The sequence below is a fragment of the Dermacentor variabilis genome, chromosome 7 (assembly GCF_050947875.1).
Source record: "Dermacentor variabilis isolate Ectoservices chromosome 7, ASM5094787v1, whole genome shotgun sequence".
Classification (NCBI taxonomy): Eukaryota; Metazoa; Arthropoda; class Arachnida; order Ixodida; family Ixodidae; genus Dermacentor; species Dermacentor variabilis.
This window is the reverse complement of record NC_134574.1, coordinates 140,460,231-140,487,455: the sequence shown is the minus strand read 5'-3', so window position 1 is coordinate 140,487,455 and position 27,225 is coordinate 140,460,231. Positions and strand designations below refer to the sequence as shown.

Sequence of the window (27,225 nt, the reverse complement as noted above, 5' to 3'; positions counted from 1 at the left end):
CTGCATTAAACACGTCTATATTGACAAAACTTCGCCCTGCTGGGTGTCCATCAAATTGAAAAAGTTTCTAGCAGGGAAAAATTTGTCAGTGATGCTGCGCAGTTCAGGGAAAATTACATCCTGGTTTCAGCTACAGGGGGCACAACAGCCTGACACCAGTATACAACATTCTGTGAACACTCTAACTGGCAATATAAATATATTTTTTTGTTTCCCATGCTTAATTTAAAAGTAAATTGTAACTCACTTTGTGGGTGCCCCTTGTAAGGTAACGCCACATGATTGCACAGCATCACGCAGAAATAATGACCAGTTCTTCGGCATACCATCCATTAGTGAATACCTTGCACGTTGCATGTTACCAGAACGGAAAGATAAATCATAATATGCTGTCATTTTTGTCGTACACTGTACAATGAGTTTTTCATGCATAAAGGATGATTGCAAGCGAAAATGCAGCAAGACACCAACTTCAGACCACGTCAGATAGTCATACTTTATTACCTAATAAATTAAAAAAAGATGCATAAAGCGTAATTAACAAGAGTGACGAATAGCTGCAAAGGTGATCATGGGTAAATCTCGAAGATGATTGCTGCCGCTGCCAGAGCAGGTCAGCGCTGCCAGAGCAGGAGAGCACTGGCTGCCCACAAAAGCTTGCTGTCACAGGCCACGCGTGCAGGTTCTTGTGCCTCGACACAGCAGTTCTTGTAGACATCGGCAAGCAATACCTGCACAGAAGAGGGGAAAAGGCGAGAGAAGAAATGGGAATGTTGAAATTGGAACTTCAATTAGCAATATGTGCTAAGTAAGAAGTTTCGCTCACATTAAAATAATTTTAAACACTCCTTCCTCTTAAATTACGGGTATCTTAAGCTATGTAGGTGATTATTTTTTAAATTACTAGTATATTTCCTGGTGTATAGTTATTAAATTATTGAGCAGAGTCAGACAAAGTCAGCATTGAAATTAATATACGGTGTTTGTGGCTAAAAATGCACTTATCAACTTGTCAAACAAGTCTGAGAAGCTTCCTACAAAATATAATCACTTTGAAACAGTAATACACTTTGCAGGTAAATCATGTACTACTTTAGTTAAAAAGTTAAATAGCGTTTCATATTGTTAAACTAAAAGCAAGTTTGACATTTTGCCCTGTCTAGCTGTTGCCTTTTTTTCAAACTTAAACATGACCCAGTACGGAGTAAGCAGGTAGCATGCAAAGGAGGACTGGTGACAAAGTAATGTTCCAAAGCAACACTCCTAGCTGGATCAATAACTTTCGTTGGTATATTTTCATGTTACCCTAATTGGCTTAGGGCAATACCTCACACCAATGATGCATCACCTTAGATGATACATCATACAAAATTGAAAGTATCTCATGATGTGATCAAACGATAACATTGCCCACTGTATTGAAAGTGTTAACATGCTGTTTGCGCTAGAAAGTGCGAAGTGATTCGTATAGGTAGCAAATTCATCAGTACACCTATAGCCTCAGGTAGTTCTGAGCATCTACGTTGACTCGCAATTGAGAAGCCACTGCACACAAAAAGCTGTATTCAAGTAATGGTCCATGTTGAATAATTGCCAACCTAGTGAAAAGTCAAATGTGGCAGGCTAATGGGCCAGAGCAAATAAATTGCTAAATTCTGATAACACCTCCAATGATATTATTGAAATAGGTGACAGAAACAGCATAGGTAAAATTATAGTTACGACATAATAATAGCGATCGCTGGGAGTTCCTGAGGTGCAACCCCAATTACTACATCCCCAGCCAGAAGCCATGACCTACGCCGCCGTCGCACGCCGTCAAGGTCCCCCTCCGCGACCGCACCAGTGCCCTGTAACGCCGCAATTCCGTCGTCCGCCGCCGCCAGCACGGCCACCCGCCATCCAGCGCACCTACGCGAGGAAGACGGACATTCGGCGCGCCCCCGACCACCGCCCGCTCTGCTACCACTGCGACGAAGCCGGCCATGTATACCGCCGATGCCCATACCGCGACCTGGGATTTCGAGGCTTCGCCGTCAACGCACAGCGCCCGAGGGAAGGTGAACGCCCTCGTGACATCGCCGACTACCTCACCGCTACTCAGTGGAGCCCTCGACGACCGTCCCGTTCGCCGTCACCAGGCCTCTACCTGTCGCCGCAGCGCCGTCCATACACTGGCCCAGCCCGGGACTGGTCAGCGAACCCATATCCGGAAAACTAAAAGCAGCAGCCTACGGAGGTGCGGTTGCTGTTCGACGAACTGACGAAGTTCCTCCGCCGCCGACGAAAACGCCGAAGAAACTACCTCGACGACATAACGACACGCCGCCGTCCCGACGAAGTGTGGAAGCAAAGAATACGAGACTAAAGACGACCTGACGACGTCCCATACCAGCCACAGGTCAACGCGAGACAGCCGTGATCCGCCGCCAAGACCTAATTGTAACGCAAGACAAAGAACCACCGACCTCGACGTGCTTCTCGACGGCCACGCAGTCACCGCCTTAGTCGACACAGGGGCCATTACTCCGTCATGAGTGGACACATCGCCGCCAGGTTGAAAAAAGGTTAAGACTGCATGGGAGGGCCCTCAAATTCGGACCGCTGGAGGACACCTCATTACGCCGACTGGAATCTGCACGGCAAGAATTACCGTTCATCACCGGACTTACCCTGCCACCTTCGTTATCCTCCAACAGTGAATGCGAGACGTCATTCTCGGCATGGACTTCCTGAACCAACACGGCGCGATCATCCACCTGAAGTCGAAGTCGATAACGCTGTCGGAAGATCGAGCGATACCGCTGGAGAGCTCTCGTAGTCACCATGCCTTAAGCGTGCTCGAAAGTCAAGTCAGCATCCCGCCTAGCTCCAGCATTGTCATTTCCGTCGGCACCAAAACACCTGCCGACGTATAAGGCGTCATCGAGGGTGACCAACGTCTACTTTTAGACCGTGAAATTTGCGTCGCAAGAGGGATCGCTCGACTGCACGAAGGAAAAACTGAAGTGTTGCTGACAAACTTCAGCCAGGAGTTCAAACACATCAACAAGGGCACTACGATCGCGTACATCGAGGAAATTCTGGAAACCAATAATGCGTTTGTCCTCTCCGGTTCTGCCGCATTTACCCCGACGACCATAGTTCCCGAACCAGACTTCGACGTAAATCCAAGTCTCCCCATGAGCAAGCAGCAACAGCTCAGAAGTCTTCTCCGACGATACAAGGACTGCTTTTCGACGTCATCGAGGATTCGACAAACACCAGTTGCAAAGCATCGCATAATAACCGAACAGTACGCTCAACCACTCCGCCAGAGCCCTTACCGAGTTTCGACGCGAGAACGTGAAGCTTTTAGGCGACAAGTCGACGAAATGCTCCGCGACGACATCATGCAGCCGTCGAAAAGCCCCTGGGCATCTCCTGTTGTCCTGGTGAAGAAAAAGGACGGAACCCTACGTTTCTGCGTCGATTATCGTCGACTGAACAAGATCACGAAGAAAGACGTATACCCCTTCCACGGATAGACGACGCATTGAATCGGCTCTGCAACGCTAAATACTTCTCGTCGATGGACCTCAAGTCTAGCTACTGGCAAAAGAAGTCGACGAGAGAGATCGCGAAAAGACTGCCTTCATCATGCCAGACGGCCTCTACGAGTTCAAGGTCATGCCATTCGGACTGTGCTCGGCACCTGCAACGTTCCAGCGCGTCAGGGACACGGTGTTAGCAGGATTGAAGTGGCAGACCTGTCTTGTTTACTTGGATGACGTCGTCGTCTTCGCCGGAAATTTCGACGATCACCTTAGACGGCTTGAGACAGTACTAGACACCATCAAATCATCAGGGCTCACTCTGAAGCCAGAAAAGTGCCGCTTCGCTTACGATGAGCTTCTGTTCCTAGGCCACGTCATCAGCAAATCCGGAGTATGCCCCGACCCGCAGAAAACAGCTGGCATCGCAACGTTCCCGCAGCCCCTCGACAAGAAGGCAGTGCGTAGATTCCTTGGCATGTGTGCCTACTACAGGCGCTTTGCCAAGGAATTTTCACGTATCGCGGAGCCGCTAACACATCTAACCAAATGTGATGTCGAGTTCAAGTGGGAAACGCCGCAGGCCGACGCATTTCAGGAACCCAAACGACGCATGCAGTCACCGCCGGTACTTGCACATTTCGACGAAGACGCCGATACCGAAATCCACACTGACGCCAGTACCCTAGGCCTCGGTGCCGTCCTAGACCAGAAGAAAGACGGACATGAACGGGTGATATCTTATGCTAGCCGGTCGCTGTCAAAAGCGGAAGGCAATTAATTATTCTACGACTGAAAAGGAATGCCTCGCCATCATTTGGGCTACAGCAAAATTCCGCCCTTACCTATATGGCAGGCCATTCAAAGTCGTCAGCGACCATCACGCGTTGTGTTGGCTAGCTAACTTAAAGGACCCTTCAGGACGGCTGGCGAGGTGGAGCCTCAGACTGCAAGAATATGACGTCACGGTAATCTACAAGTCCGGACGAAAACACTCAGACGCCGACTGCCTATCACGCGCCCCCATCGATCCCCCGCCGGAAGACGACGAGGATGACGACGCCTTCCTCGGAATAAGAAGGGCAGAAGACTTCACTAAACAGCAATGAGCAGACTCGGAGCTAAAAGATCTCGTCGAGTATTTGGGAGCGAACACCGACGTAGTACCTAGGGCACTTAAGCGCGGATTGTCTTCGTTCACATTACAAAACAACCTGCTCGTAAAGAACTTCTCACCAGCCCGTGCCAGCTACCTTCTTGTTGTTCCGTCAGCGCTGCGTCCACAAGTACTGTATGCACTACATGACGATCAAACCGCTGGGCACCTCGGATTCTCCTGAACGCTGTCGATGATACAGGAAAGGTATTACTGGCCGCGTCTGACCGCCGACGTCGCCCGTTACGTCAAGACATGCCGAGACTGTCAGCGACGCAAGACACCACCGACAAGGCCAGCAGGATTACTACAGCCGATCAAACCTCCTTGCCGACCATTTCAGCAGATCAGGATGGATTTGTTTGGACCGTTTCCGGCGCCAACATCCGGAAATAAGTGGATCGTCGTGGCGACGGGCTATCTCACCCGCTTCGCTGAAACTAAAGCTCTACCGAAAGGCAGCGCAGCCGAAGTGGCGAAATTTTTCGTCGAGAACATCCTGCTGCGACATGGTGCCCCAGAAGTCCTCATCACTGACAGAGGAACAGCGTTTGCAGCAGAGCTCACCCAAGCCATTCTGCAGTACAGCCATACAAGCCACAGGAGGACAACTGCCTACCACCCGCAGACGAACGGTCTCACGGAGCGCCGGAGCAAGACCCTCGCGACATACTAGCAATGTACGTTGACGTCGAGCACAAGACGTGGGACGCGGTCCTGCCGTACGTAACCTTTGCTTACAACACGGCGGTGCAAGAAACAACACATATCACGCCGTTTAAGCTGGTTCACGGCAGGAACCCGACGACGACGCTCGACGCCATGCTGCCGCACGTCACCGACGTAGTGAATCTTGATGTCGCGACCTATCCAGCGCGCCGAAGAAGCCCGACAGCTCGCCCGCCTACGGATCAAGAACCAGCAGCGTACCGACAGTCGACACTACAACCTCCGACGACGCTTCGTCTAGTACCAGCCCGGTGACCGTGTTCGGGTTTGGACCTCTATACACCGACGAGGACTGAGCCAGAAGCTTTTTCGTCCCTCTTTCGGACCGTGCAAGATCATCCGACGTATTGGCGCACTGGACTATGAGGTCGTGTCAGACGGCATTTCGCTATCACAGCGGCGCCGCTCACGACCTGAAATAGTCCACGTTGTGCGACTCAAGCCATACTACCAGCGTTAATGGACTTTCGGACTTCGCGTAACTGACCTTTGGACTTTCGTTATTTTCGTTATTTTGTCACTTTTGTTTAATAAGTGTCCTTTTGTGTTTCACTCTCTTATATTTGTAGCATCGGGACGATGCTTTTTAAGAGGGGGGTAATGACACGTGTACTTCGTTACCTTTATCGGCCGAACACTTCTGACTACCTAACAGATGTTATCGCACAGAGCAGGACGCCCCTGCATGCAAAAGAAGTTTCTGGAATGTTATCGATGGTTCCATTCATGTCTTTCCCCGCGACGTGTGTAATCTGATAGCATGCATGCGCGACGCGAATAGTGTAGAACTTTGTGGAAGACACGCGGGTCCCAGCAGTTGCTCTGGAACATTCGACGACTGATCTATGAAAGCCGACGCGCTTGACTCGCTGATCAGATTTTCGACGATCGTCGACTGTGTTCGCCGCTATCGTTGTGCTTTAAGCCTGTCTTTTAGCCTGTCTTTGTGGGCACAGGTTCGCGCAATAAAAGCTAGTTTTGTCTTTCACAGTATTTCTACTGTGTTCTTTAACGTCACTACCACGTGACAATATCTGCTACAAACAAGTTACATGTATATAAAGACTAGCAAGCCAATACAGCATATATCAAGCATATTTATTTCTGAACCAGGAGTTGTTTACCTTGTGGTAGCAGCTAAAGCCCACACAATGACCTTGCTGTAGCAGGCAGCAACTTTTCTTTAGTGCGTGGAGATTGTTGCTTTATACTGGTGCCGTCCTTATCACTGCATGTCTGGAACAAAAACTTTTGCTGCATCAGAAATTGAGTAAGCACAATTTTGCAATATGAAATGCGAAAAGGTGTGACATACACATTGTAAGGTTTGTGACTACAGAGCACATGCAAATGTACACTGTTTGCTCTAGGGTGCTTAGCAGCATGGTAAATAAATATTGTTACTCTTCATAAAATTGATGTCTGCTTAACTACACTGCATGTCAACAGCTTAAGTATTGTTAAGATCACAAATGAGAACACTTGTGCGCTAATTTATGCACTAGAACAGATCAAACTGCTGGTTTCACAAGCAAATTGTGAAGAAAATGAAGCTGTTGGAAATGATGCATTCTTTTTCTGCATGGACGTGATGCACCGCTTCACTACTGCAAAAATAAATGTCCTCAGACAAACCAAACTGAACAGCAAGAACATTTGGAACCAACAGGTACGAACTATGGGTGAATTATGCGTGAAACTATTTGATAGAATAAATTCAGTACTTTAGCTTCAGTTTATCAAAGGGTTATTCTGTTCTGTGGACGAAAGAACTTGCAGGCGGACTCGAAAAAGAAATACACTGACAAGGCTACACTGTCATCCACGGCTACGGCTACAACGAGATAAAAAATGTGACGCGCGTTCCGATATCGCTTTCTCATTCATGAATTCGCAACTAAAAGTTTCGCAAACAGCAACGGAGGGTCATGACTGCCCCTATGTAATGCAGCATCTAGTTCGTTAACCTGTCTCCACTTGTACGTTAACGAGAGCAATATTACATAAGGATTCAGGCAGCAATATTAAACGACTCACCGGTACTGCTGTCCTCGGTCGCAGAATACGGTTCCCGTTTCGATGCAGATGCATGGCTCACGACCGAAACGTAGCTTTTGGGCTTACACGTACGCTAGCAAACACGTCCCAACACCGCAAGTTAAATAACGGGAGGCATCGAAGAGCAATAAACCAGTCTGAGTGTACGAACGAATGAATCCGTGCCACCATACACTCGAAAATACCTATAAAAATTTTAAATCCACGCCAGAGGTCACGTAGAAGATCGATGATGCTGAACGCTATTTGCGTTTATAATGACAAATAACATTAAACTTACTAATGAAAGGTAGGGTATCTCATTAGTAATTATAATTATATGGCCTATTTTATGTGATAAACATGCTTCGGTCATTGTAGGAGAAAGTTTGGATGAAAAAATTGCGCTTATTACGGCGCCCCTAGAGGGAAATATTAAAACTAATTCGAGCATCCCTTAAGTGGATCTACTATGGTGGTTTCAATCGCAGCGGAGCGCGGTAAAGCCCAGCGCGGTCGATTTTTTCGCCCTCTGTGGCCATTTCTTGAACTTGAGAGTGCGCGGAGGCCTGCTAGTGGCTGCAATGGAATTCGGAGCTTCTCCGCGGGCATTTAAAACAAGCGGATGTGGCATAGCCATATTTTTGAATCTCGGAGGCAACGGCTAAGTGGAGCGCTCTTCGAGGAAAAGCCGGCAGATGGCAAGACTGATCTACGGCATCGACAGGACGCTTTGACAACAGCGCCGCTGTTCAAACGGAAAGACGCTGTACTATCGAGGCATCCTAGCGGCGACTAAAGACACTAGAACTTGACGTTGCTGGCACCTCCGAGCTCGGCGTTTTCAATTTGGGATTAGGGAGGGCTAGTGCGCTTCTAGTAAGTGCCGGCAGGTGGCCAAGGACGACGACCTCCAAACTTCAAGCGTTGTAGAACGGTGCCGGGGGAGGCACGGCGCGGAAACTGTGGCATCCAGCTTGTGCCAGCAGGAGGTGGGGGTAAACTGCGCGGCACGCAGGATTGGCGGGGATCACAGTCCTCAAAGAGTTGCCTCCGGGATCCGTGACGTTAGAATGGCTGGCCGCGCAGCTTCAACGGTTCTGTGCGCGGTGGTTTTAGGAGTATATGTGAGACACTCCCTAGCTGCGGGGAAACGTCACTCGCATCACATTGAATCAGAGCCTTTAGAGAATTTTGGAACCACCAGCACGGGCTTTCGTACCAAATTTCCAACACGGGGCCCTTAACGCTATCGCGTTAAAAGACAGTGAATCACGCCACAGTGAAGCGCAGAAATTTATTATTTTTACATTTCTATCTTACTCCTTTCGAATCGCCTGCGTTGTTTCAGCATCTCTGGCCTGACGGAAGAAATACTTTGCAGAAACTATCTTCGAGCTCGAAAGGCCGGATACCGCCGCATCTCATTGCCGTGTCTCCCAGGTGCACGTTGAACAACATCCAGGCCACTCGACTACGAAGGTTGTTGCTGCCAGTTCCGCCACTGACGTTCAAGAACTGCAAAAAAAAAAGTAAGACAAGCCGCGCCATGCGTTCCGCAACGCGTGTACTCTTGAAAGCCGACTGCGACAAAATTTTTGGAACACGTAGTATATATGCCTAGTTTGAGATAGTGTCGATGTCGAGGAACCTCCGTGCAAGATTTGACGTTTGAAATACGAACAGTAGGCTCCAAAAGATAGCCGCTTCTGATACCGAACCTGGAAGAAAAAAAGCCATCCAACACCACTTGCCATAAGTGACGGATAGCCTACAACTCGCTGCTTATCAGCGTGACCTCCGAGATTCGGGGCCGGCCGCGGCGGCCCGCGGCTTCCTGGGAAATTATCGGAGGCGGCTAGCTAGGATCTACGCCGTAGTGGCAACTACACCAGCAGCACGCTTCGTCTGCTTGGGTGCTGTTTAGAGGCTGGTAAGAAAAATGTAAATTACCGTTTTTTTTGTGTTACAAAAGCACAATAATCCACCCTGAGCTCTAAAAATTCTTATGGAGTAGTAGCTGTGGCCCAGTCTACAACGAACACACAGCCGCAATAATATTTCTTAATGTGGTGGCGTAGTAGAAGAAATACAGGCATTTGGTGAACGACTGTACATGTCCGCCGCGGTTTCTGACTGCACAGCAGTCAGTTTCCGATGAGAATTTTAGCTTGTCCGTAAACGTCATTACCGTTTGCGGTATACCGGGTTACCAGGGTGGTCTACAGCCGCATCAATGCCGGTACCGCGTTACGCAGAGTTTAACCAGATAGCGCACAAAGCTAATACTTCACTGACCTACTGTACTGTACATAACTGCTGTTTTAAAGCGTCGGTAGCGGAAAACTCCTTAACGACCGCCCCCTTTATGATTCCCCTTCACCGAGAACACTCACGCGATAAGGAACAGGTCGCATTGTAGTTGAGCAAAGAGTCACGTGATGTCGAAATCAGCATTGATGTTGTCGTCCACGGCTGCGGTAACCCGGTTATCCGTAAGCGAAGAGAAGTTTTCGGACAAGCTAAAGCTTTGTAATATTAGAGAGCTTTAGCTTGCCTTGGAAAATTCTTAATGTTTGCGGTTTATCGGGTTACCGGAGAAGTGCGCAGAAGCAATAACGCTGGTAGCGACATCTCCTGATGCTTCGCTTAACCTCGACACCTTAGAAACGTGTCCACGTCACTTGCGTTGTTGAGAAAATTGAATCGCCATTCCGGCTCTCCGAAAGTGGATATCCAGCGAAGTGTTTGAATATCAGCACTACAACAGCTGAGGCTGATGCAATGCTTTATTGATAGTTCGGATGCTTGTTTTGTTTGAGCTTGTTCATTGTTGAAATGTATGCTGTTCTCTGTGTTGTATGGCTGACATCAGTGAATGCACGCAGTGTTCGCTTCACTTTGTTGAGGGATGGTATCCTCCGCCTTACGGGGGTGCGAGCCATCGCATTTTTGGCGTGCTCACGGGGGTATGATCAAATGCGGCTTATGATAGGTGCTTGTTTAGAGCGTGTTCTTCAGTAAAACTCTCGCTGCTCTATACTTGTATGCATGATTAGACAACGTACGCAAGGTTAGCTACACTTGGCTGTGTGCTTCTAGCCTCTGCAATACGGGAGCGGGGGTGGGATGAGCCATTGCATTTTTGCTTGCTTAGGGGTTTATGCCGATTACCCAGAGGCTAACAGCTCCGCTGTAAAAAAAAAGAGATAAAAAACATGTGTTCACGATTATGCCGCTGGCGAAAATTTACACCAGCTGCAATGTAGAGAACTTACTTGGCTATTGCAATAATTATCCTGTTTTTCTTTGAATAAGTTCTGCGCCACCAGTTGGCGCCGCCAACCCGGTCGTCTTCTGTATAACCCGGTGATCCGCAAACGGTAAAATGTTTGCGGGAAAAAAAATATCTGGACGAATTACGACCTCACGCTTGCGCTGCCATGTACTGACCCTTTCAGTGGCAGTGTGCAGGTAGTCCGTGAAGACGACTCTCCTCTTGTTTCCGGGATTCGGGAATCCACCGTACGTGAGGTACGGTGCGCCCAACTTTTGCTTGCGTTGGTCGACGACGGGCGCCGCTCCGCAGAGCTAGAACAGAACGCCAGCAGTCGACGTCGAATCAGTACCCTCGACGCCCATTAGTAAGCAAAAAGGGAGGTGCAGATCCCATGCACATGTTGAAAGTTAATGTGAGGCGAAAGTTTAATTGAACCGGTTCGATAAATGCTGACGGTGTGCCAACATTTGAAACTTTCGAATAACGAATCGAATGTTCCCCTATTCGACTGCGTCTTCCAATCGAATAGTCGCTATCCGTAAATGCGAAGACCTTTCGAGTAGTTTCCGAATATCTGAAATCGCCAACTGTACAGGATCAAGCATAACAGTGAACGTAAAGTGCAATAAATTTCATTCATGACTGCAGAAATATACGAGAATTTAGATACAGTGGAGAAGAGTACGTCGCCCAGGTAACGAGAATTTTCCTGCTAATCTGCTGCCATAAAAACGCACCAACTAGACCCCAGGTTTGCGAATAAACTTATTCGTTCCGAATGCTCAACTGGCGCTTTCATTAAAGAACGATTCATAATGCGCCATATTATGACAATCTTGCTAACATTGAACTTATAGTAGTACGTGAAGCGCTGTTTATAGTAAAGGTCAAAATGGCCTGCTCAATATTCGAAAATTAGTCGACATTAGACTTACTTCGCTTCTGGCACTTTTCGGTTTGTATTCAATTTGGTTCCAAACTTTCCATTCACGGCAACTTCCATTATGCCCTATGTACAACCAAATTCGATGCGACCCGCCGTGGTTGCTCAGTGGCTATGGTGTTGGGCTGCTGAGCACGAGGTCGCGGGATCGAATCCCGGCCACGGCGGCCGCATTTCGATAGGGGCGAAATGCGAAAACACCCGTGTGCTTAGATTTAGGTGCACGTTAAAGAACCCCAGGTGGTCAAAATTTCCGGAGTCCTCCACTACGGCGTGCCTCATAATCAGAAAATGGTTTTGGCACGTAAAACCCCAAATATTATTAAATTCGATGCTTGCAATAATATTTATCGTCGATACAGCGACGAAGTGAGGACCATAAGCTGATGTATGATGGTTGTCGAGGGCTGAATGGTGATCAGAGGTGTGTACAGAAGAAAAGTACGAGAGATACTTACTGCACCTACCGTATACAAACCCAGATAAGGATTAGAGGGGTATCTCAAACGGACAAATGGGCTAAATGAAATGTGTAAATTTTCTATGGTATTTGTAAGGGTTTTGTAAAAGTCTTCCGCACATAAAGTAGCGTATTTAAAGCAGTGTATATTCCATCAATTTTGTCCGTTTTAGCAGCGGTGTTAGATGTGCCTTAGTGTTAGATCTCTATTGCTGAGTTACAGAGTTGTGAAGTTGGTACATTCCTTCTTGAAATTTTGCTATTTTCCAAGATATTTATGAAGAAATAAATGGAAATAAATGGCATGAATGGAAACTCTGCTGCCTATAATTACTTTAATTCCACTTCTTTTAAATGCAACAATTATCTAATCAAATTCGGCGCGGTGACCAGCGATAAAATATACTTCTCTGTTCCCATATATTTAGGTAGCAACCCCTGAGCAAAAGCTTCAAACAGGAAATACTGAGCACTTTCTCCTATTATTTTCTTGTTCTCTCAGGATTTGCTGTTTCCCTTTAGGAGCTGCAAATGCGTCAAACGTCAGAATTCCAAGCAGTCCCCGCTCGCAGCCGTGTCTGCCTGGTGGCAGGCATAGCATGCTCCTCCAAATGGCATGTTATAAAAAAAAAATGCAAGTTTCGCGAGCCAGCAGGACCAGGGCAGCAGGACACGATAACGACACGACTGAAACTCCAAAGAGCGCGCGGTGCAGAGGCGAGCGCGCAGAGTCGAGCGAAAACGAAACCTTTTTCACCACCCACACTACTTAAGGGTAACGTCAAAATGTTATTTTTTTCTTAGAATCGTACAGAAGTAGACAAGTAGCATTTTGTTCCGTCTTATAAACTAATGAAATAATTTTTTTAATAGGTGTAGTTGAGTACTAGTGAAATTAATTATGATGAGGAGTGCTTTCCTCTTCGGGCTAGTACCGGAATGTCGCGGGGGGTTCTCAAATCGTGTCATGCAGTTACCTCAATTTCTCGGTTACTAAAGCTCTGTTCGGGATTAGATTGACGCCTTAGACGTTCTAGAGCATTGCTTTATCACTTTAACTCGACTTCATAGTAATATTTAGTGTCCCTTTAAGGCACCGCTGTCGCATATATGCGCGAACTCCGCGGAATGGCCGTGCGAGGAAGGCATGACGGGCATGATGAGACGCTGGAACACTCCTGCTCGTTTTATGTTCCTCGCGCTGACCATTTACCACAATCTGTGAGTCGGATGCGCCCCCAAGGCTGTTAACAGCTAAAGAAAAGCTCTCGTTCGCAGGCTGCTTGCCTTGATCCCTGTGAGGACGATCACCCGCGCCGCCTCCCACAACTCGCAGAGAGGAAGAGCGAACAGAAAGGGGCTTTCTGAGAATTACTCCGAACTTTTCATGTCGCCCCTAGGGTCGCCGTATATTCTCTATGAGCGCCCCTTCCCCCGTCCCCTCACCTAGGCACCGAGAGGGAACCTACTGCTGTCATTCAGAAGGTTTTACTACCGTCAACCCTCGCAAAATTGATAGGCTTGCCAATGGTAAAGGCGGAACTTTTGAAAGTGCCCAATACTTTGTTCGTCTAGTCTGTGGTCGAGAAAAGTGTTCGATTCGAAAACGCCTTCGTCGTGACTTCGCAGATTATTTTTGTCAACTATTCCGTTAATAATGGGCTCTAGATAAAAACACATCAAACACACACTTTGGTTTTCTTTATATATGTGCAACATTTTGGGGATATACAAGCATAATACTTGTCTCGTTGGTACCTGTCGTATGGCACTTGCAACTCGCATTTTAAAGTAACGAAATCGCCGCTTTTGTAAGTAGGTCACATGGACAGTCAGATCTCAGAAACGCTAGAAACAGAGAGAGAGAGAGAGAGAGAGGGATTGTGAAGAGGAAGGGGCACTATTTTCTGCAACCGTTTACTGAGCATGGGTTTGCTACTGAAATGCTAAGCCCGTACGACCCGTGCGACCCGTACGAAGTCAGCAAAGATGGCATTGTCTTTGAAAACTCACCGCTTCCCTGCTTGTCAGGGAAGTTCCGTTGCATTTAGCGTTGACGGCGCTAGCCAGGTTGTTGTAGTCGCTGGTCAGCTCGTAGATCAGCGTGCCCATCTCGAACGAAAGTCCCAGCGTAGTGGTCTGTTTGTCAGTGGCGTTCCTTTTCAGCAGAGGCCAGAGCTTGGCCTGCAGACAGTTCCACGCGGGTTCGATAATCGCTACGCAGTACGATTCCATCCGCTGCCTTCACTTTGTTGCGGTAGTTCCGTGCAGCAGAGCCAAAGCTACGCGACCCGCGTGTGCAGATTCTTGCGCGGCGAGATGTAGTGCCAGAGTTCGGTGTCCGTTGGACGACTTAAACGGCCTTGACAAGTAGCCTCGTCAGCATGTGTTTACTGGCAAGCTTCTGTACAGGTTGCAGGGTGGTTTGTTGCGCGATTTCGCTTTTAAGTTTTCAAATAAAATATTTACTCAGGCTCTGCAATATCGAAAATAACGTTCTGCTCTTGTTCGAATGAAAACGCGCAGATAGAGAAATTACCGAAATGCTGCCATACCGACATTAATTTGCATTTAAAAAGGACAAGCAATTGATTCATTTGACACTGGCCGAATTTATACGTGTAGCCGGCATAGCCACAACACCCTGGACGATTCCCTTCTGCTTAGTGCTTCGTTCTTCGCAAAAATGGCGGCCGTAGACTTAATAGTCTCGTATCGCTCCAAGCTGCTGTTGTGCTCGAAACGAACGAATCAACTGGCGTTGAACATCCTTGAAATAGTGCGGAAAGTGTGCGGTAAACGTGCACCAGTTCTAATTAGGATAACGGCTATGCACTTGCGAATTAGGGATGGTCGATTAATTTTTTTCTATGCATTAACGATTAATCACTGATCATTTCAGCCTTTAGTTGATTAATCACTTTCGATGCAGGATATTTTATCGACGAATTGATTAAAGATTTTTTGCCGGGCACTTTTAAAAACGTTGAAACACATTTGTCTACACTTGCAGCACCCTATTCCAATGTTTAGAGGAAGCAGCAACTTTGAAACACAAGCGTATAAATGTTTTATAAAGTATAATATTTAACTTTAATAGTTTGCACTGCTGGCTTCCGAGACGATAAACAATGTAGGTTCTAAAGTGGCACTTCGTGCAGAATTAAATAAGATACATGGCACTAGTGAATCTGTGTACAGTAGGGTTAAACAAGAAATAAGAAAAAACGTCAGGATTTAAAGGTGAAGTCCCACTGAAATGTGCAAGAAATGATCATTATGCACCAGACAAAAGAAGATTAAACGTTTGCGATTTTGAGCCAGATAATATTTGCTACAGCTCGACGGAATGTCAGTTGGCTGGGACTTTTGAGGGCAGCCAACGCCTTTTTTGAATGGCCACACAACCAGCCCGGCGAAAATAGATGCTCGGATGACATAGACTTTCTGCAATCGACATGAACTCCATAGCTAAGCCAGTTAAATGCTTCAAACCGGCGCTCATTTAGCGCTCATGTTACTCATGGCGCTCAGCTGCGAACCGGAGTGCCGTGACTAACTACTACTGGCTTGACTATAGTGTGCCTCGAATAGAGCTCTCCCTGTTTGGAAACAGTGTGACGTCACTGTGAGTGCCCCTTCCATCTGCCGCGCCATTCAAGTGGACGTCGTGTTGGAAAAAAAAAATTCTCGCGCGATTTGCTTTTGTTTTTTTTTTTGCGAAAAGCGTTGCTTGTATATCAACTGCCGCGATCGTATTTATGGCATATTGGTTTTTTTTTTTTTGCAGTGACATTATCGACGAACTGTGCTAACAAAGATAATCGTCCCCGTTTTACCGGCACCGCAACTTAGCGTTGTTGCCGTGTGCATGGTTCCTTAAATCAGCATGGAGCGATTCCATAGGGGTGTGTCTTTTCCGTAGATCAACCTGCCAAAAGAAAAATTTATTACTCTTGGAAAGCTAGCGTTTTGTCGAAGATGATGCACGTTTTTTTACGGTGCCGCAATTATATTCCGCTTAAATGACTGGTCATCGGACCAGTCATTTGCATTGCATTGCCTCGAAGGTAGTCATTCGCGCCTCACTTACACTATAGCTTTAAACGGTATACAAGATGAACTTCGTCTATACAACTACCAGCCATGCTCATCACGGCGGCTCAGCGGAGCGGCGCAAAGTGGCGGCGCCTAAATTAAGGTGAGGGAGGAATGCAGAAACACTTGTTACCATGCTTTGGGGTCACGGTAACAGAAACAAGTATATTTATTTATTCCATTTCAATATTTCCTTTTAATTTTTTTTTTTACGGGCGCCAGTTTCTGCCGCTCCTTCTATTATCTCTTTCAGAGACTCAATGGCCCACGACCACCAGGCACGGCGGCTGACACGTGACCGCTGACACGTGACTAACAGACGGCCGTGTCACTGGCCTTGTGCACAGCACTCCTTCATTCTCAATTCGACACCCTCGACGCTAACACACCTTCGCTCGTTTCCGCACCCACCCGCCTTACGCCCTCTCCCACTTAGAAGAAACCCACCTATATATACTGTGGCGAGGAAAGCGTAAGTCGCCTTGAAGAAGACAAGTCCACTTGTCAAAACGTTGGGTCCTGCTTTCACCTTGTTCTCGTTTTGCTCATCGTCTTGAATTTTCATCTCCCGCCTTCCCCCTGTTTTCCCTGGACCCAGATAAACTTGTTACTGTGCAGACTGTAGAGGCTGACTGTCGATCTTGAATTCGTGTTTCCTTGCCAGGCTATTGAACATTACCTTTGTCTTGCGCATAATAATAAACAACCCCAGGCTTACAGATTATCGGTTAAGGCCCTAAATCATTTGTTGTAATTCGTCCTCAGTTCTAAATCGTCCTGCTGAACAGGGCAATCTGATATGCACAAGGAAAGTTGCAGAAATATTCGCTGTTGATCTTGACTCCTCAGCCTTCCCAGTCTAATACATTGAATACTTCTAAGCATGCAGTGAACAGGATTGAAGAGATTGTCTCTCCTTACCTGATCCCCTTCTTAATAATTTTCTACTTTTCTTGCGGAAAACCAAGATAGCTGCGGAATCTTTGTAGACATTTCAGAATCTCTTCATGTATACCTCCTGTATTCCTTGATTACGCAATGCCTCCATTACTGCTGGCATATCTACTGAATCAAATGCATTTTCATGATTTACGAAAGCCATATAGAGAGGTTGATTGTACACCGCGGATTTCTCACACACCTGATTGATCAAATAGATGCAATTCACTGTAGAATATCTGTTCCTGAAGCTGCCTGTTTTTTGGTTGATTGAAGTGTTGCCCTGACGCTATTGGCAGTTATTTTGGTGAATATTTAATGCAACACTAAAAGATAGCTAGAATGGACCTATATTTTTTAAATTCTTTGACGTGGACCCTTCTTATAGATTAGTGTTATGATGGCATTCTTTCCGCTCTCTACACTACAAGGCAGCGAGCTTTTCAAGTATAATATCTCCCCCATCTTTGATTAAATTCTCTATTGTTCCATCGTCTCCTGCCGCTTTTCTCTGGGGACATGTCTTGCAAGGCCCTTCTAACTTCATCGCTAGTAATAGAAAGAGCATTACTTCCAATGCAGGTTGCCTTGGTGCCTTACTTTCCACTTCAATTGCTGCTTCGTAGATGAGCCTAGTTATGGTTTCATCCTTTACCTCTCTGTTATCTCCACTTTCCTGTTCGAAAGCTGTATGTTCGTTTATGAGTACCAGCCTGAATTCGCTTGCTTTTATCTTTACTGAGTCCAAGTTCTGTTTCATCTTCGCTAATTTTGAATAAATCTGTCAATGAACCTCGCACTTTATAGCTACCTGGCTCTGTTTATTCCTGGCAAGGTAAATACTCTTTAGCACCCTTCACGTGGTTGGCCTTGGCCGTCGCCTCCCAAAGGAAGCAGGTGATTACGGCCCATACGGTTGAGACCGGCCGTGGCTTATGGTTGCAAAATATGATTATAGATGAACTCGACCCCAGGACGTAATTCGAAATTGTACAGGTTGAAGCAAACGTACCAAGCTCGGGTTTTTCTCATCTGGCCGACTGTGGAGGATGTTCGGAGGCACAGCGCGGCAGCTCTCTCTACTCTCCACCGAGCTCACTGAAGTGATGGCGATAACCGTGTCCACGGCGAATGAACTGCGGGCAACAGAGCGCAGGAAATCCATATTTCGCATCCTCCTTGTGAAGAGAGTAACCATGCCTTCACTCTTTAGAAATGTTTGTGCCCTTTGTGGCTTTTTTCGCAACAATAGCCGTCATCTGCCTTGCTTGCGTTTCTTTAAAACTCAGCGATCGTTACTCGTGGCCTGGAAGTACTGGAAGCCGCTCGTGACCTGGAAGTACTGGAAGCCGCTCGTGACCTGGAAGTACCGTGCTCGCCGCGTTAAGGGAAATGCGGGCAAGGCAGATGAAGATTATTGTTGCGGGACAAAATACGACACAGAATGCGTAAACCTTTTTTTTAAGTGCTCCACTAAGGAAGTCCTCATGACGCCCTTCTTTATGGGAGTAACTGCACACAAATCCATTTTCGATTTAGAGAGCGACGCACTCTTATAACTGTTTGCACTCTTTGGGGCTTATGTTGTCCCACAAGAGTAATCGGCATCTGCCTTGCTTGCGTTCCTTTCTTAAAAACTCTGTGCTACTTTCCTGTCGAGAATGCTGTGTCACGCTGACAACGCGCAAGCCGTTCGTGACTTGGAAGTACCGGGCTCGTCGGGTTAAAGAAAGGAAATGCGGGCAAGAGAGATGACAATTATTGTTATGGGATGAGATGAGCCCCAAATGGTGCAAAGTGTTTTTGAGAGTGTAGTAGTGCTCAACAGAGTAAAGTCGCCAGCAATGTCCTTCACAAATGGAATACTGGTGACGCCTTTCTTTGTGCAGTAGTAACTGCACGCATGTCCGTTTTATCTTTTATTTTTGAGGGCTTCGTACTTCGTCCGCAATATGATGGAGGATGACTGCAAAATTACAGCAGAAACTTCCTAGTGTGACTTCTCAGATAGCGAATAGGCATTATATCCTGTTGGTCCCCTTGCACTCATGCAACGAATGATTGACTTAGTGGCTGAGTTGTGCACACCGCGGATGACGCAACGCATAGGCGCCAAATACGGGGGGCAGGAGGGCCTCCGGGGCCTGAGCTTCCTCCGCAGTTTACCGCGGAAGGGGGCAGCCTCCACCCCTCGGCAATGGCGACGCCTACAACCCCCTCCTAAAATGTCGTTATGAGGGTTTTGTTACCCCCATCATTAGAGGCTTCTTTTTAGTTGCCACTACCTTTTAAGTTAAAATATTATTGCGTCTAAATCCTTACTGCGTCGTTGTTGGCGCGGACGTGCACGGCTAGTACTTCATACCACGGCTTTAATGCTGCAAATCCTGACAATAGGAAGACAAGCGCTTTAGGAGCAACCGAGGCGGCTACCTTATCCGTATTTTTTCACAACATTAAAAAAAATTATGCTGTGAACACCATGCAGAGACACAATAGACTTAAATATATACACAGGACAAAGCTTATCACATTTATTTAAAAGAAACAGGTAAGCAACTAACAAAACATTCTATTGGTAGGGATAGCCTGTGCCTAGAAAATGAATATTTTGCGGTATGTTAACCTCACTTCAAGTTTGTTGTGTTTTTATGATCCTGAAAAGAAAAAAATCTGCAAGACTTCAGTGAACCCTTCGGCAGAGTCTTTTATCAGCGGCGTGTGAAGTGTGCGTGAATGATACGTGCCTCACTATTACTTCTTATTCCAGTAGGCAGCGCTAACGATTCATGATCGAAAAAAGAACCTCTTCTAATAATTGAGAACATTTATTAGGAATGGAAACATTGCCACTTGAATGCAGAGGCAGTAAATATATATAATTCACTCAGTAACCAAAATGCGGCCAAGCTGGATTCCAGAGACATCGGAATCAATAGTAGTCACGCGAAGCAGCATTAGTGATTGCGATGCCAGAGCCTCCTATAGGAGGCTATGTAGGCTGTATAGGAGGCTATGGCGAAGCACAAGGCAATTATTCCACATGAACAATGCATCGAGGTGACACGAAGTTTCTTCAAGTACGACTGTTACCAAAGGTAGTATATATATATATATATATATATATATATATATATATATATATATATATATATATATATATATACACATACATACATACATACATACATAGTATGTATGTATGTATACATAGTAACTGCCATGCACGGCAGTTAAGGCCGATCCACACGACGGACCAAATTGCTCTTTTGGACCGCGGTCCACGCATCACGTGATAGGACGTCACCAGTTCGTGCGTACCACCGTTGGCCCGCGCAAGACCGCGGCCCTCGCGGTCGAACAAATCACCGAGGCTTCTCCCGCTTCCGTTTTGGCGGCGGACCGCATGCAAACCGCAGCCATTTTGACGTAGCCAACGAATGTTGTCCGGCAACAGAGTGTCTTCAGCCAAATCCAATCTAGTTTTCGGCTCAGCAAAAGCCAGTCGTTTACTATCCGCCGTTCCGCCTACACGTGCGTGCAGCAGATATATTTTTTAAACACCGTGTCCTCTTGGAGTGACGAGGAGGTTTTTTTTTTATTTTGTATCCCTCGTTGAGCAGTTCCCGGCTTTGTTGGACTCAAGCCGGAATGATAACAATAATAACACTCTGGCTGAGAGTGTAGCTTGTTGGTCTGCATGCTCAGCCGTCTGCTATAGCGGTCCGCCGTGTGGATGTGTTCTGCGCCGGACCGGACCGCGGCGGGCCGTGACGTCGCATCACGTGACCGATCGGCCCGCGGACTTGGTCCGTCGTGTGGATCGGCCTTTACTGACCGATCCGAATCTGACGTCATCTCTTTGAAACTTGCCAGATTACACGCCGAATCGTATACCGCAGTGTCCCTTGCCCTTACAGTCGTATTCGCAAATGGGCATTTGCTTCGGCGTTCCTGTACTGTGCACAGCAGTAGTCGTGTACATGAACCCCATGCAGCGGAGCCATGATTGCGCGACGGCTTTTCGCGTGCCTATCAGGCGCTTGCTTACTCGCGTAGCGCAATCACGTGGCCAGAAAATGGGCTCCCCTGCGCTGCGCAGAAGCTTAGTTGTCGGATGCGAGACGAATGCTCGAAGAGATTCGGCCGAATAAGCGCCACAGACGTCGACTCCCGTAAGGAGCCATATACAATACCAAACATAGAGCAGCGCCACAGCGCGACGGAAAGATGCAGTTAGATGTACCCTTGCCATGCACCGCACCGGCATGCACACGATACTTACTCTACAGCCTGCTGGATCGCCTGTGTGAGGGTGACCATGCTCGGACGACTGTAGTCACGCTCTCCGATCGCAATGACATTGTGCGAGCCATTAAAGTTCTTCTTGATCTCCTGCAAAAAGAAAAAAAAAGAGTGCTCGCTAAACGTGGTGGGGACAGATGTTGAAGAATGAAATCGGAGGACTCCGACACCCGTTTGAGAAAGTGCATTGGCTGTAGTTACGTTTTTCGCGTTTACAACCCAACAAAAATTTACTTCCCGAACAAGCGACGTCTCTTTATTGTGTCCTGTTTCTTAAGCTTGTGTCGCCAACAGTTCAGGCAGATTTGTTTACCAATACTGTATCCGCAACCCAACCTTTATGAAAACGACTGTTGAAATGATGTTGGCACATTTTTGATGAATTGTTTACTCAATAGCCTTTCAACAATACCTCAATAATTACTTAAACCGCAGAGCGATAAATCAACAGTAAAGTTGTTGGGTAGTTCAAAACAAAAAAGTCGACTACATTCTGTTGATATATTGTTGAATAGTATTAAGTATTATGTTGAGTAGTTTCCAACAATGAAGTCGTTGACTAAAGGCTGTTAACTTATTGTTGAATAACATTGAGTCTTCTTGAGCAATATTGAGTTTCGAAGCATTTGTGAACACCCAACGCGCATGTGCATGCGTGCGTCTTTTCCATATATATATATATATATATATATATATATATATATATATATATATATATATATATATATATATATATATATATATATGTATATATATATATATATATAGCCCCGAATCAGTCACAGCTTAATTGGTATGCAATGTCTATGCCTAGACACTGCAACACTCGCAATCTAAACCGACATAAAATAGCGCACAGCGAGACGTCGACGCTGTGAAGTTACGAGGACGAAGTTGATGTTTGTGAAAACAAGAGTGGTGAGCCCAGGTGGGTGCTCAAATAAGTACAGGACACCAAAGACAGAGGTAAGGACGAACGTTGTCACTTTTCATTCGTGCGTCCACAGCCTAATAGACGCTGGCGCGTGTTCTACACGACGTGACGCTCCTGCCTATTATAGGAGCACAGCAGCAGCCACGGGCTGGTAAAACCGAAACTCATTATATGCAAACGTTGTGTAAAAATATCAATCAATCAATCAATCAATCGGTAGCGTCCAATTGAACGCCCCAGCAATGGCTCCGGCCTAGTAACAGAAACCAATCTTGAAGGCTATGCTTTTGCTGGCTGTACGCGCCGGAAGCAACTGCAGAGGCCGAAACTCGCCATGATTCATGAGCGCCATGTTTTGGACGCCACCTACAGGCAGGTCGCAGCTGTTAGCGCCGCCCAAGCTGAGGGGAAACATTAGGTTGAGGAGTAACGAGAAGGCTGTACATTACGCTCTTGGAATGTCCGTTATTAGTACGGAATCTCTTTTTTCAAAATTTGCTGCGGGAAGGTGTTCACTGAAAACCGTCGTACTTACTGAGATGTGTTCTCAGTTTTGAAAAAAAAATGACGGAACCGCTGTTACAAGGTACTTTAAAAGGCCCCTGAAATACTGTCTTAGTAATCATAGCGTGGCCTCACTTTTAAAGGACAGTAGAGTTACCCCACCGATACCCGTTTTTTTTTTTTAATTTTCGTGTCCACTAGCGTGCTGGAAGTTGCACAGCGGAGAAGCCAAGAGGGCAAAGGCCCGGCTAAAAGTTGAGTATCGCGGCGGCGAAAGCACTCGTCAGGACACCCCGTGGTGGCCGCGGTAAACTACGCTTCACAACATATAAGAGTTTTACACAATAATTACCACAGGTAACTCTGGCGCTAGTGTCTGCGTGAGCATCGAGCAGGGTGGTTCAGCCAGCGTGGGCACGATGGGCAGTACACGGACTGGCCTAAATTTCTTCCTTCTGGGTTCGTGACAGTGCAAAGTGATCATTGTTAATAAAGTTCTGCGTTGTAAATAATTAAAAGGATATTATTTAAACTGTCCGACGGCAGGATTCGAGCACAGGACCTTCAACACGGAAGCCCGATATTGAAGTCGTCATGTTACGGACCCATGGAAAAGCAGCAATCATGCATGTTTATACAATCTTATTACCTTCTGCATTAAAAAAAGTACGAATTGCTTTGAAAATTAGACTAATTTCAGCCCAGATAAAGTGTAATAGACCTAGCGAGAAGAACACCTGAAGTCCCAAGCACTAAGATAAGACAAATCCATGTGCTACCCACCATTGCCAAGCTGGCTGAACGGTAGCAGCGCCCGCGTTCTCTCTGTGACGTAGAAAGTATGACGCAGCAAGCCATTGCCACCTCGGAGTCCACGCGCAGCTGACGCAGCTACGCGCAGTGCAAACATGACATGATAACATGGTTTTTCGGTCTTTTCGAGATCGCAAACATATATTGCCGCATTTTAATTCACGTGAGCAATTTTGTATTGCCGAGGACGGTCTTCGCACTGACGAAATCCTCCAATAGCGTTCGTGGGCCGGCTCCTTGCCATGAAGTTGCATGACGGCATAGCAGAAGCGAGAGGAAGCGAACTTTCACTGTTTCCGACACGAGATTCTATATCCCCTGCTGCATGCAGTTCAGTAATAGTTGGTTGACACGTTCAGAGCAGCCTCAGTGACCGAGTGGCAACGTTTTCTTGTTCTGTCCAAAACGTGTTTAAAAGCCCCGTTAACACGAAGGCGACATGTATAGAAAGTGGCTTAAGAGGCAGGGCCGCGATATTGTAGCGATGCCTTTTTCTAAAGTACTGCCTTTTGGCGCTTTTCGCGTTCGTGAGGGGTCAAGAGGTGCTCTGCCTTGGATGGAGCGTCGAACGCAGCTACTCACGAACGTGAAAAGCGCCGAAAGGCTCTAGCGTCGAGAAAAGGCATCACTATAATATCGCGGCACAGGTGACAATTCTTCCTGCTACATCTACATCCCCGTACGCTACCACAATGCATCGAGGCTGCCAAAGCCGAGACCTTTCGCCTCCAGGTAAGACCCAGTGACAAGGAAGAAGTTTGCGACAGATTTTCGGCGTCGGCCGGCTTTCTAGAATGGGTGCGGGCGCTGTGGTACGGTACGGGCTAGGGTGGCTCGATGTCCTCCACGCCCGAGTGGAGATAACCGCGCCTTCTACAACGCCGTTGGGCACGCGAATGGCGGACGCCGTATTAGACGCCTTTGCCGGACGCCGTAGAGACGCGTTGGCGGCGCTCGTGTGTATCCGCCATTCGCGTGCCCGACGCCGCAGTAGACACCCAGGTTGTCTCCATTCTGCACGGAGCGTCGCGCTCGGCGTCGCAAGGCTCTTCACGTGGTCAGCCGACGCCGCCTGACGCCCAGCGGGAGCGTCAACGCCAAAAATGCACCGCAAGCTTCTTCATTCTGGTTAAGGCGTTATTCCTCTCGCTCTGTGCGAGTGCGTGTCTGCACAGTGTAGCAGCGTTACAAGTTTGCGAGGTACAACTGCGATTATGCGTAATGCTGCGGAAATGCGCGTGTCGCATCGGACGCACTTGATGGCGCGTAGAGAACCGACGGGCCCCCGTACGTGGCATCGTTAATTGAGGGCAGAACCCGACGGAATTTCGATTTGCGCAGCGATTACTCACGTCAAAAACTGGTTGCATGGAACCCACTGCTTTGAGAATGTTACCGGCCTTCCCGATGACATTGAGCACGCCGAAGTGCTGAATGTTGTAATCTGACAGGTAGGCCAAAGCACCCGCGGCAATTTTTATCTTGGCCGCGGTGATGTACCTGAAACGGAAGCAAGATGGATCACGGGGTGGCGGCGTGGAAGCAACCGAAGGCCGCATGGACGATGGAATGTCAAAAATGACGGTATGCAAGCTCATGGAACGTTGTTTGCGATGCATTCGCGGCGTCGGCTGATGGAGATGATGGTACGAGCATTCCCTTTTAAATGGGGAGACAGCACGTTCTACCGATCTCATTCTCTCAACCTCTACGTGATGTATGTTAAACGATTTATTTTCGTACACCCTTATGAAGCTCGTGCGAACTTTTGAAATATGTAATAGGAATGTAATGAAATTTCATATTGGATGCATATTCAGTTCGAGGATTAAATAGTCAATATTGTCAAATATTCTTTTCTCTTATGGTTTCTGGAGGAAGGAAAACCGACGCAAGCGGGGACTCGTTTTGTAGAACAACGGGTATACCATGTCCACCGAATTAGTGCAAGAATTTTATAATATGTTAAGTGCCACGTATGTGAACAAAAGCAGAGTAACGGTGTTCGCCGTCGCTCTGTGGAAGTCAGGCTATTCTTTGTATTTCGCCTAATTACTTAATTAGTTACTATTAATTTTTCGACATCTCAAATGTTACAGTCGGAGCAAATTGTTGTCGATATAATTGTAAAAGATCCGAAAAAATTCCTCATCCAGCTTTCTGCTAGTCAATACGTGCTACATATACGTTTTTTTTTTCGAAGCCTTAAAGGAAGTCCGCGATATAAAAAAAAAAAAAGGTGCCACGCAAAGAGTCTCGTGGAAGTGGTTTGGGTCGTTCCCACGGAGGCCATATATCGCACGTGGTGTCCTAATGCACCTCTTAGGTGGGGACGCCCTCGGCTGTGGACAAACACTCCATTTAGATCCGAGCGTTCAGGTCCCGTAACGGTCGACCACCTACGTGGTTGTGAGGGCGCTTGTATTTATTTTACTGGCGGGCTACCAGCGACAGCTCTAATACCCCAGTCATACGGGCACCCACGAACTCCGTTGAGCACGAAACTCCCTAACGGAAGTTGACGGCAATGGAGTTGCGGCCGTGCTACACGGCACAGTGCGAGCTTTCGACGGACGCCGCACGGGGTAGAAACGGCGCTGCTGCGCTTACTTCCGCGTGCAACTGTTGACATATACGGTCGCCGTTAAAGTAATCTATATATGTGTTTTTTTTTAACGGAGTACGTAATAGTATGAAATCACAGCGAGAATCTTTGCGGTACGTCTAGACAAGACTTGTTTTTCAAGCATAGCGAAGTTGCAAGCGATGCTGGCCACACTGTGATCTTGCTTTGGTGCGTGGGCTGTGCGGGTCACGTTGTTGGTCCGGTGCGCTTCGAGTTGTGATTGCGCTGTGTAATCGTGCGTGTCTGTGTGTTCGCGGTGAGCTCAACTGCTTCTAGATGAGTGACGAAACTCGGCTTGAACGACACGTGCGCCTCGCGTGCGTATAAAGGCAAACGAAATGCCGGAACGACGTTTCCCGATCCGGCGTGGCGAAGTATTTGTGTAGAGGGTACAGACGCTGATGCCCTTAAAACAAATTGAAACTTCCATTATGTGGCACATCCCAAGGCAAAAAAAAATAATAATGCTATAATGAGTAAATTAGCCAGTTACAACGATTTTACTAGCATGGTTTTCTGCGTAACTGTAGCTACCTAGGAACGAGAGTACTCCATCCATCCGTAATGGCCATTGCCAAACTCCCTTCGCCCAAAATCTCCATTTTACTTCCTTGGCGCAATGGAGACCGTGTCACACGGAGCGCAACTCCATTGGCGTAAAGACGAAGAAGTTCAATAGAGTTCGCGGGTGCCCGTGTGACAGGGGTATAAGTCTGCACGTCACAGCCGCGGGGATTGCTTGTCACCAAGGCCGTGTGGTGGGACAACGGCCCACCCAGAGATAACACACACAACCACACAGACCTACCCCCCCTTATTTTGTGGAGATGCGAATCCCCAAAAGTAGCCGAACACAAGGATGGAGTGG

The 27,225-nt window shown here is 47.2% G+C and overlaps 1 protein-coding gene across 1 annotated transcript in view; it reads right to left on the bottom strand.

Annotated features, from left to right (window-relative positions):
* Positions 1-8,749: 8,749 nt before the first annotated feature.
* LOC142588868 (uncharacterized) overlaps positions 8,750-27,225 on the bottom strand; it is a 41,377-nt gene continuing 22,901 nt past the window's right edge. Inside the window, exons 6-11 of the mRNA XM_075700687.1 lie at positions 25,084-25,231; positions 21,461-21,570; positions 18,188-18,311; positions 14,152-14,322; positions 10,909-11,046; positions 8,750-8,973 (exon numbers count right to left, since the gene is read on the bottom strand). Of these exons, the coding sequence (XP_075556802.1) occupies positions 8,803-8,973; positions 10,909-11,046; positions 14,152-14,322; positions 18,188-18,311; positions 21,461-21,570; positions 25,084-25,231 (862 nt within the window). The 3' untranslated portion in view covers positions 8,750-8,802. The remainder of the gene's footprint in view (positions 8,974-10,908; positions 11,047-14,151; positions 14,323-18,187; positions 18,312-21,460; positions 21,571-25,083; positions 25,232-27,225) is intronic.